The 12,021-nt window shown below is 40.1% G+C and overlaps 1 protein-coding gene across 6 annotated transcripts in view; it reads right to left on the reverse strand.

Annotated features, from left to right (window-relative positions):
* Positions 1 to 12,021, reverse strand: part of mcf2l2 (MCF.2 cell line derived transforming sequence-like 2) — a 113,966-nt gene that overhangs the window by 29,591 nt on the left and 72,354 nt on the right. For all 6 annotated transcript variants that reach the window (XM_068707748.1, XM_068707753.1, XM_068707749.1 and 3 more), the window contains 6 exons: positions 8,830 to 8,899; positions 7,672 to 7,764; positions 7,341 to 7,433; positions 6,061 to 6,183; positions 1,123 to 1,203; positions 8 to 148 (listed from right to left, as the gene is read on the reverse strand). In XM_068707748.1, the coding sequence (XP_068563849.1) occupies positions 8 to 148; positions 1,123 to 1,203; positions 6,061 to 6,183; positions 7,341 to 7,433; positions 7,672 to 7,764; positions 8,830 to 8,899 (601 nt within the window). The remainder of the gene's footprint in view (positions 1 to 7; positions 149 to 1,122; positions 1,204 to 6,060; positions 6,184 to 7,340; positions 7,434 to 7,671; positions 7,765 to 8,829; positions 8,900 to 12,021) is intronic.

The raw sequence follows: 12,021 nt of genomic DNA on the forward strand, positions 1-12,021 counted from the left end.
GTCTGACCTTGAGCGAGTGTTTGAAGCTGTAGGACGGGGTCTTCTCGTGTCCATCTGTGGTCTCCTCTCGTTTTTTACAGAACAGCATCATCTTGTCATACAGGAACAGGTGCCTCTGCATGGGCTTAAACCTGGCTAAGTCCTTCACCTGAAACAAGGAGATTAGTTGTTTTATCAGTATGCCTGTCCATTAATCATTCCACTGTTCAACTATCATATTCATGCTGATACATAGTTCTGTTTTCAAATTAAGTGTGGTAAGAAACAACTGAGGACTGGTGAATAATTCTGGTATTGCTACCAATTGTGTTTCTCCAGACTAACACCATATTTGTCATACACCCTCTTGCTTCCTGTGTGTTTGTCTGTTATGCATCTCTTCTCTTACTGAAAAGATGTTCTACAACAGATGGTTTTCTTTCACCATCAGCAAATGCAACAATAGTGCAGCCCCCACTTGCAATTTGTGCAGAAGTTTTTTATTTTGATAACTTTGATGAATATAAAATATAAATATTAAAACCCAATGGTTTTCAATGAATGTTGAAACCCATTTACTAAAAATGACATCTCATATTTCAACGAATCAATTCTCAAACCTGCTCTTCTCTTGAGGACTTTTCCACAAGCTCTAGGCTCATTTTCCTGTTCAGCTAATTTCCATACAAAATTAAAATCTATTTCATATAACCCTAACTCTAACCCTCTATTAGGTTGAATCCATCCAACCATCCAATCATCTATCATCAATCATCCATTCAACCAGCCAACCATCCAATATGTCAACCGTCCATCCATCCATTCAACCATCCACCCAACCATCCATCCATCCAACTATCCAACCATTCATCCATCCATCATTTCAACCATTCATCCATCCATCCATCCAACCCTTTATACATCCATCCCTTTATCCATCCATCCATCCATCCATCCATCCATCCATCCATCCCTTAATCCATCCATCCATCTATTCAATGGTAGAAAAAACTAAAAGCAGCTAAAACTTGCAGAATAAATGTATTCTGTTTCACTAATGTCAAAAAGGCAGGCATGGTTTGTATTAAGTACTTCTGGTTACATAAAGACAGAAACACTGTCCACTGGATTGTGGGGTTGTACCTTGCTGTGGCCTTTCTTGTGGTCAGTCCACACATTAAAGGATCCCTGCATCAGTAGCTTCCCCAGTTCACTCAGGTTCCCCTGTGAACATCAACACACAGACAGTCAGACATTTAGAGCATCCACAGTTTTTTGGCAAGCATTTACAGATACTTTCTCCTTTTTTGGGCCCCTTAGCACCACTAACGTCAGGACGTCAGGACAGCAGAGTTGAAAACCCACCTCTTCAGGAAGTGCTACCCTGAGCCTTCCACTTAACACTTATTGTATTACATTACATCATCATTCATTTAGCAGACGCTTTTATCCAAAGCGACTTACAATTCAGTATCTATCTACCGTAGGCACAGCTACAGGAGCAATTCTGGGGTTAAGTGTCTTGCTCAAGGACACATTGACATGAGACTAGCGGAGCAGGAGCCGGGGATCGAACCTCTGATTGAAAGGTGGCCCTGCTCTCCACTTAGCCACGGCCATCCCAGTATTCATACTAGCTTGTTGTACTTATTGTATTTGTATTACTTTTTGCACTAACTGTTTTTCTTTGTTTCTGCACTGTACTTTGGCTCTGAGTTATGCTCTGCTTCATGCTCTTAGATGCTTGTTTGTAAAAGGAAATGTACTTATGACTTCTGGTGACTAGTAGTTCTCTTGAATACCAATGTTGAATACACTTATTGTAAGTCGCTTTGGATAAAAGCGTCTGCTAAATGACTGTAATGTAATGTAATGTAACTACTGACACTGCTTAGTTCGTTAAACTTAATTTTGCTGAATTTCTGACACCTGGCCTCATCTCTGCTGTGTGAAGTTGTTGTTCACAAACGGAGTAGAACAGGCAGCCTTATATAACAAATCCTTGGCATTGATTATGCTCACAACCAATTCTCACAAACGAGCAGCTGCTCATGAACAGTAAGAATGAATCAAGTCTTATTAAGAAATGAATGGCTATAAAGAAAGTTTGTTCCAATCAATCGTATGAGCTATCCTCCCAGAAAAATAGGAAATTCAGATAGGTATACTAAAATGTTCCATAAAAAAACATTGTCTTATATTCAGACCAATGGGGGAAATAGATTTGTATTGAAAATCAGTCATCCATTTTATCGCAATAGTAGATCACATGTTAAAATGAGCATTGCTACAGTGGGATGTAGTTGCATAAACAAAGTGTCCATTTGCTTTCAGAGAGTCCCCTTCTGAAATAAAACGACCAGGATCCAACCAGTTGTGTACATTTTTATTTCTTTCTAGAAATAAAATTCTGAACTTTGTCAGATGCTAAAGATTTAAATCAGCTTCCATCAAACCTTAACTGGCAAACACCATCTGCAGGACGTCCTGTAAGACATCACTGACTGTGTGATGGTGTCACTCTACTTTGAACTAATGCAAACGATACAGTTACAATAAGTCAGTTTTTCTAACACAATATGAATTAAAGTGTATAATGTATATATGTATTGTCTTTATTATAATTTATTATATTGTCTTTATTATTTTATTTCTTTATTTATCTTACTGACTTTTTATTTTTTATTTATTTATTTTAAAGAAAATAAGAGCATTGTCCCCGGCAAATGATGAATGCCATAATCAGAAACACTATTTACTATGGTCATAATATTCATCGATAAACAACAATACCACGATTGTGATCTTATGAGCCTTTTCTAGTATTACAGATTTTGAGTAGTAAATGCTAATGATTTGCTGTTATACTTAAGCTAGCCTCTAGTATTGAATAAAAAATTGAATCACAAAAAATCAGCCTCTTTTTTGCTTCTTTGTATTTATTCGTTATTCAATTTTTTCAATTTCAAAGTTATGAATCCAGAGACGTTTACCCAATGTAGATTATTCGACGTCTTAGAATAAGCTGTATCTGCACTGCACTTGTTATGTTTGGAGACTGTCTTCTCAAAAATAATTGACAGAATCAGGGATTCCAGCAAGTGCTCCAAAACTACATCTGTTTACCCATGATTGCAAACTGTAGCCAAGCAGATCCATATCATGATATACATCACTATTTCCCCCATGCACAGTCTTGGTGCAGAAGAGAAGTCTTTTAAAAAGCTGGTGAGACCAAACACACAAAATCGCCAGGGAATGAGATGGAATCTCAGAAATGTTTCCTCACTGAAAATAAAACTCACAAATCCAAAGAATCACAACAACTGTGTTGTGTGTTTGGTTAATAAATAATTTGGAGCTGAGTTTAGGTGGTGTGGACAGACTTTTACTGGGATCCACAGTTTTTAAGTCTTGTGTGTATTTCATACCTTCTAAAACAGCAAAAGTGCGCACCAAAAGAGGTTGTGCTCTCAAAACTCTTCATACAATCATCAAAATCCCACACTGGAGTCTTAAGAGAAAGTTCCGCAAAAACATCTCCAGCAAAAAGAAAAAGTGGAAGGTGCTTTTCAACACAATGTGTCAGATCAGGTCTGTCTATTGCTCCATATCTTTCCTGTGACATTTGTAGATTGGAATCACTGTGTAGGAACCCGTAGTACGGTTCAGTTGCAGTGAGAACAGAATCCGCTGCATACGCGGACATTTGTTGAGATGGACACAGGTAACAACAGGTATGAAGTGAGTGGGAGAGAACTGATTTCTGCAGAAATCTGTTGTTTGCTCAACATCTGGGCTGAAGAGAACATTCTACATGCTAAATAAAGTTCACAAAAAATAGGGATATTGATAAAGTCATTTGGTATAAACTGAAGGAGAAGGAATTCATGCTCATAAATCAGTATCGAGTCAAAGTGCTTAAATGCGCTGTGAAACCAAACCAGACTAAATAGAGAATAGAACAGAAGTATCAGTAATTTACGGAAAGTCATGTCTCTCTAAACACATACACGTCATATGGCTTTCTCTCTAAACAACATCAACACAATGCAAATCAGGATGAAGAAAATAGTCACCAGATCACTCCCTGCACTCTGTTTCAACGCATTTCAAACCCTGATCAACTAATCCATGTTTGGATTTACAGTTGTGGTCAAAAGTTTACATACACTTGTAAAGAACATAATGTCATGGCTCTCTTGAGTTTCCAGTTATTTCTACAACTCTGATTTTTCTCTGATAGAGTGATTGGAACAGATACTTCTTTGTTACAAAAAACATTCATGAAGTTTGGTTCTTTCATGACTTTATTATGGGTTAACAGAAAAAGTGACAAAATCTGCTGGGTCAAAAATATACATACAGCAACATGAATTAGCAATTTTGGTGACTTAGAAAGTTGTATCAATGAAATGAGCTTCATAGCATGGCCTCTTAACTTCTTGTGAGTGATTATGAGTGACTACAGCTGGTGACTTCTCTGAGGCCATTTAAATGGGGCTCATTGGATACAAACGCCCACAAACGCTACAATGGGAAAGTCAAAGGAGCTCAGCATGGATCTGAAAAAGCGAATCATTGACTTGAACAAGTCAGGAAAGTCACTTGGAGCCATTTCAAAGCAGCTGCAGGTCCCAAGAGCAACAGTGCAAACAATTGTTTGTAAGTATAAAGTGCATGGCACTGTTTTGTCACTGCCACGATCAGGAAGAAAACGCAAGCTATCACCTGCTGCTGAGAGAAAATTGGTCAGGAGGGTGAAGAGTCAACCGAGAACCACCAAAAAGCAGATCTGCCAAGAATTAGAAGCTGCTGGAACACAGGTGTCAGTGTCCACAGTCAAGCGTGTTTTGCATCTCCATGGACTGAGAGGCTGCCGTGCAAGAAGGAAGCCCTTGCTCCAAAAGCGGCACCTTAAGGCTCGACTGAAGTTTGCTGCTGATCACATGGACAAAGATAAGACCTTCTGGAGGAAAGTTCTGTGGTCAGACGAAACAAAAATCGAGCTGTTTGGCCACAATGCCCAGCAATATGTTTGGAGGAGAAAAGGTGAGGCCTTTAACCCCAAGAACACCATGCCTACCGTCAAGCACGGTGGTGGTAGTATTATGCTGTGGGGCTGTTTTGCTGCCAATGGAACTGGTGCTTTACAGAGAGTAAATGGGATAATGAAGAAGGAGGATTACCTTCAAATTCTTCAGGATAACCTAAAATCATCAGCCCAAAGGTTGGGTCTTGGGCGCAGTTGGGTGTTCCAACAGGACAATGACCCCAAACACACATCAAAAGTGGTAATGGAATGGCTAAATCAGGCTAGAATTAGGGTTTTAGAATGGCCTTCCCAAAGTCCTGACTTAAATCCCATTGAGAACATGTGGACAATGCTGAAGAAACAAGTCCATGTCAGAAAGCCATCAAATTTAACTGAACTGCACCAATTCTGTCAAGAGGAGTGGTCAAAGATTCAACGAGAAGCTTGCCAGAAGCTTGTGGATGGCTACCAAAAGCGCCTAATTGAAGTGAAAATGGCCAAGGGACATGTAACCAAATATTAGCACTGCTGTATGTATATTTTTGACCCAGCAGATTTGATCACTTTTTCTGTTAACCCATAATAAAGTCAAGAAAGAACCAAACTTCATGAATGTTTTTTGTGACAAAGAAGTATCTGTTCCAATCACTCTATCAGAGAAAAATCTGAGTTGTAGAAATAACAGGGAAACTCAAGAGAGCCATGACATTATGTTCTTTACAAGTGTATGTAAACTTTTGACCACAACTGTAGCTGTTAGCAGCACAGCTAATACTGCAGTGGATCATTGAAAAGAGAAATCTATAACTAAACAATGGTTGGCTTAACTTAATTTCTAAAGTTTGCCTACTTTCAACTTAGACAGAACTAGTCTTCTTAAGTTGGGCACACATAACATAGAAGTTTAATGAAAAAACACAACCGCAGTAAAACTGATTTGACATAACCAGCCGGTCATACAGCTCTATTTATCAACTTCTTTCAACTTTTTCCTCTTTGCACATGATGATGATGATGGCGATGATGAATGAATTCCACTCACTGACCTCAAAGCCAGTGATGGCTATCTGGTGCATAGAGTCGTTGACAGACTTGATGATGTCCAGCATGGTGGATAAAGCCTCCTCCAACTCAGCCGTCCCCTCACCCTTACTGCACTTCAACATCTCCTGGAAGACAAGAAGGGGTCAGAAAAAGACTGAATAAGGAAGGATTAAAAAAGAATAAAGAGTGACGGTACCATTGGGGAGAGTGAGGCTGTGTCTTCTGTATTTTTTCTATGAATTATTAGGGTTTCTAAATTCCTGCTTACAACCCTGAGCCATTGCAGAAGAAGAGAAGACTTAATGAGGCGCTGACTTTATAAGAAGAACTGGAAGATGTCACGCTGAGTCCTAATAACAAAATGAAGTTCATGTCATAGCATTACAGTGTCAGAACATTCAGCTGTGTCCTCAGATTTGTCTCATATAAGCAACTCATTCCTGAGGCATTTGGTTCCTTATGAACCCATTTTTTAAGTTATGTAAATTATTTTGAATGCATATTTGTGCATGTTCTGTCTGTTGTGTTCCACTAGCTAACTCTTTGCCACCTGTGCTCATGCGGCAGTTACCGTAGCGGCCACCTTCCCGGCTCCCAGTTATGGACTGTTAGCTCCGTCAACACTGTTGGCATTGTTAGCACTGCTAGCCACCGGCTCAGCCGCTGCCATGTTGTGAGCCGTGTGAAGGCAAAAGACATGCTCCGAATTCCATATTGAGCGCCTTTAACTTTTTGTGGTACAAATAATATGTGGTACCTTCAGACTGCATATTCATAACAAAGGGCTGTTAACAAAATCTGCTTAATATTAACAATTTCCAAACTTTCTTTTTCTGGAGTGCCTTGGTAGTCCAATGGCTGCAGTGCATGTCACGGAACCTGGGACCTCTGTTGCATGTCATACCTCTCTCTCTCCACGTTTCCAGAAAAAATAAACTTGGAAATAACTAAAAAAACTGGATTAAAGTTCAGAACTTTGACCTCTAAACGCCAACATGGGGGTGTAGCAGTAGATGTGTATAACTCTGGGCCACTGAAAGATTACACCCTCATTGTGGCTCCAAGCTCAAAATGAACTCCTGTGGGGGATTACATGCAGCAGGTTGAACTAAATGCCCTGTTATTAATTTACTGAAATATTAGTCAAACATAATTTGGATAATTTTTAATGAGATCTTGTAGCCAATCAAAGAAGCTTCTCAACCAAGAAGCAAGCAAGCAGGCTTCAGAGATCACTATAGCTGACAGCACTCGAAGTGTTGTGGGTGTCTGAGTTGGTTACCTTGAGCATGAGTTGGTATTTGGTGATCCTCTGGACAGGCTTCAGCAGGTAGGCATCCAGAGACAGTTTGTGGTCCAGTTTCTTCTGGCATTCCTGTTATCACAAACACCAACCATTGTCCATCAGGAGGGGACACAAGACAAACCTTCAAAAGTTAGTGTTAAAGCTGCATGTTCATGTCAAAACACACCTGTCGAGGTTGCAAAAATGGGACAGCAACAATGTCGATGATGCAGGAAATATAAATTCTAGACTCAGGTTGTTCAGTCTGTGTGTGTGTGTGTGTGTGTGTGTGTGTGTGTGTGTGTGTGTGTGTGTGTGTGTGTGTTACCTGAAAGAAGAGGCTGTCTCCACACTGTCTCCAGAGGACTTCAGAGCGGGGTTTGTTCTGACAGTACTTCTCATACACCTGCAGCTCTTCTTTCTGACAATACAAAGACATGTCTGAGTGAAGAGGGGGCCTTACAGTGAATCAACTCTTGTCAGTTTCTGGTCAATTTTAGCTGTTGCTGGAATACAAAGTCTGTCAATTTGGCACATCACTGGCTGGTCAACCTCTCCTCATTCCTTAGCAATGAGCCCACCATCATCTGCAAGGAGCCCACCATCATGAGACAAACCCTATTTAACTCTGTCTACAAATTATTAATTTGCTTTGCCAAATCTATGTTGAAGGAAACATACTGTAACTGCTGCCTGGATTATGGTCACTGGCAATTTTCTTTTTCTCAAATCCAAAGCTTTGGGGTTGAACGGTTGGTTATACAAAGCAAAGGACTTAATCCAGTCCCAAAGTGTCTCATACAAAAGTGACATCAAAGTTTGTTTGCCAATGCCCAAAACAACATAGATGACCGTTGGATGGTATCAGCTGGTCGATATACTGTATATTGTATAGTTGTGACATCACAACGGTACAGAAATCCTGACGGCTCGTTTAAAGGCACAGTTCATGAATACAGGCTGTGTGTATTTCTCCATGGATTGAGCAATTTGATACTTTCACATTATTTATGTAGCACTAAGCCATGAAAATGTCAGTGCTCACTGCTGCTTCCTCGTCTGTCTGCATTTGAGTTCATTCTCTGTTTCCCCTCTTTGACAATCAGGACAACTTTAGTCCATTGATGCAGGGGCCTGCACTGAACTGGGTTCCTTTTACACTCTGGAGAAAAAGTTGACCCATCCCCCAAAGTTGACCCACCTATTCAGGTAGGTCTTCCGTTCTGTCTGAAACAGAACGGAAGACCTACCTGAATACGGAAATTAATAAAAAAAGAACTAGAGACCGGATTTAAAAAGGACCCAAGAAAATATATATACACAGAAATATATACATTGCAAGTAAAAGTACAGATGAAGTATCAGTTAAACGTACTTTAAGTACTAAAAGTAGTTTTAAAAAGTATTTATTATTCAGCATTAAAAGTGTAAATTAACAAAATACAAATACTCATTTAACATACAATTCCACGACTATGGTACTCACCCTTTTCAGAAAACAGGTTCCCACCAGCTCTGGTTTCTCTGCACAGTTCTCCAGCTCCCTCAGAAATGTACTGCAGGTAAATTGAGAACACACACTGTCATTTTTTCTTTGCCAGGCTGGACGGCGACTTACTAGCTTAGCTAGTTCAACAACTTGGACTGTCCTTCAGTACAGTTGCTAGTCATTAATTTGGATCTTCTTGGGTAAATTGGCCTTTAACTCTACTCATCTCATTATCAAACTAAGCATTGATGTGTCCGTTAAATATGGCCACCGTGTGAAAACTTCCCCTTTTAAAATTAAACACTGACAATTGTACAAGAGTGTGTTGTGAGTTGACTAGGCTGAGCAGAACCACCCAGCCTGTGGAAAAAGTTGTAAAGTTTTTAGTGTCTTCTGTATCTCTTTAGCACTTTGCCAAGTCTGAGAAAATGTCCTGCAACGATTCATTAAGGTAATCTTAGTTTGGACGTTGAGACCACAAAGTAACAGGGTGTGGCATTTGAAAGATGTGGGAATATTCCAGGCAGGGAGGATCTAAGAAATGTGCTACTCATCATGGAAAGTGTTTTTGGAGCTGCCTCATATAGCATTCATAGCTATACCTTCCGATAATGAATGCGCTGTACTTCGCAGACATCCCATGAAATCAATTTGTATGTAATCCACGTAATCATGAAGCAGGAAATGCAAAGAGTTCAGGTGGATGGGTTGAATAAAAAACGTCTTTCATCAAGAGACCACCTGAAACGTAAAGTTAACATTGATTTATTTGCATGTAACTTCTGTACTTAAGTAACAGCACTTCTGTAGTTATTCTAACCCAAACCAAGTTCTTTTCTTAAACGTGACAAACTAGTTTTGTTGCCTTAACCTAAGTAGTTTCCTGTGAAGACAGACGTTTATTTTGAGAAGACTGTATGCAAGTAATGAGCAGAATGAAAGTACGATGATCAGATCAGTGACTAAAAGTATTATCTTTTAATCCATTGTTTTCTCCCAACTTTAAGAAAGTGTAATACTAAATCACTGGAGTACTCCTTTAAAAACGGTGGGCCCACAACAAGTGGGGTCTTGGCCCCTTGAAATGTAAAAACCAAGGAGTTTAAAGAAGAAGAGTTTAGAGAAGAGGAGTTTAAAGAAGAGTAAAGAATTCCAGGCAGTCTAATGATGGCTCCACCTCACACTTCTACCAGTTACTGTGAAGAGATGAGAGGAAGCGCTAACAAGTTGACAGGGAGATGGCTAGAAAGAGGCAAAACAGGAAGCAATAGAGAGAGGAAAGGAAGTGTATTAAGAAGAAAGAGTGCATGGAGATGAAGGACGGTGGGAAAGGAGGAGCAACTCTTTGGTTCAGGCCTTCAGGGAGTCTGCAGTCGGCATGTGGTGTCCCTGAATTTGCCTGCTTGTTGACACTTGCTTTGAATGACTATCTTGTCGGCACAGACACTTTTATTCATACGTGGAGCACAAGCACACATGCTGTACAGTTCTTTAAATTACAGAGTGGAGCTATGATTTCAGGAAGTAAACCACTGCTCTACTCAAATGGGACAAAAGTTCAAAATTGCTGTATACAAAACTTGATTATTTGTTATACTGTCTGTGCAAATCTTTAAGAAAGGCAAAGTGGATCAAATCCAACTTGTGAGCACAAATTAACTGCTAATTATACTGCTCCCCTGAACAACAATGGTTCAGTCCCAGCCAAGCAACGGGACAGCATGTTCATCAAGCTTTGGATTCCTCAACATGCTGGAGCGGTGTGCAATGTCAGCCCTGTGTCCTAAAAATGACGTTGCCAATTAAGCTTTAAGGGAAATGTATTATTTATTATTTCTAATCAAATTCCACAGAAGTCCGCATAGGGAGGAGGTCGAAGTGGAAACCAATAGTCAGTGTAGACTTATTTTAATTTATATTAAATGTTTTATGTTACAGAATGTAACAGGATTGCACGAAGAAAATATTGGCAGCACAGCCATCAAAGACAGAGTCAGATCAGCTGTTACAGAAAAACAGAAAAATCTAGCTCTGTCAAGAGCACTATTTCAAAACAAGAAAATGTAAAACAAGCTCAGCGGGGCGCTAGCCAATTTACTGGTTCCAACTATAACCAACACCCTGGAGATCTTGGGGAGAAGAGACTGAGACTACATCCACACGACTCCGTTTTCGTTTGGAAACGCATATGTTTTGCTACGTTTACACTGAACGTCCACAATACGCCGGCATTTTCGAGCACCGTAAACGGCGGAGTTTAGAAACGATCCCGAAGCCGGATAACTTTGAAAACTCCGGATAGCGTATTCGTGTGGACGGACGGAAACGCATACGTTTAGAAACGATGACGTAGACACCCGCGATCGACTACCAGGTGAATTTAATGCGGACAACTGATTACAGGCATTGCTGACCTTGTTGTCTTTACTAGCAGCTGTTGTTCAGGTAAAGTCTGCATGTCTGCTGAGGAAACAGCTGTTATTGTAGCATCAGTGAGCGGTGTGAGAGAGAGAGAGAGATCAGTGAGTGGAGAGAGGGAGAGAGACCCGCAGCGCTGTAACTAGTTAAGTCTGAAAAATAAAACTTATTAAACTTTCCACGAACTGTATCTGTTTGAGTTTATAGAGGAAGATTTTAGAGAAGATCTTAAGTATCAAACACGTACTTACGATCATTACTACTTTATTACTCTGGTTGCTTAGTTACAAAATACGACAATATACTTCCTGTTTACATCGGCGCATGTCCAGTGTACGTGAAGAGTCACGTGATATTCGTTTTCAGGCGTGTGGTGTGGACAGAGATCGTTTTCGAAAACGTAGTATGGCTGTAGCCTGAACTACTCTTTCAGCATGTGCCACCAGATCAAATTCCCTGATTGTCCTTTGTTCACCTCCCTTATGAGGAGATCAGCTCCAGGTGTGTCTCTTCACACACCTGATCCTAATGCTCTCTTCTTGGAATGGGTGGAGCCCTCTGGCAGGAACGTAGGTGCCTCTAATGACCCAGCCCTTTAGCCCCTTACAGTACATACCAATGTACTAATTTTAAGCCAAACCACAATGTTTTATTAAATCTAAGTAGTTTTGTTGCTGAAACATAACCAAGTAATTTGTTTTTCTTTTGTTTCAATCCACAACGTTGACCACAGGTTTGAAATGGCCATGGTCATCCCGGAGAATATATACG

Source organism: Cebidichthys violaceus, unplaced genomic scaffold (genome assembly GCF_023349555.1).
Source record: "Cebidichthys violaceus isolate CVI_PGR_0920_01 unplaced genomic scaffold, fCebVio1.0.p SCAF_13, whole genome shotgun sequence".
Taxonomy (NCBI): domain Eukaryota; kingdom Metazoa; phylum Chordata; class Actinopteri; order Perciformes; family Stichaeidae; genus Cebidichthys; species Cebidichthys violaceus.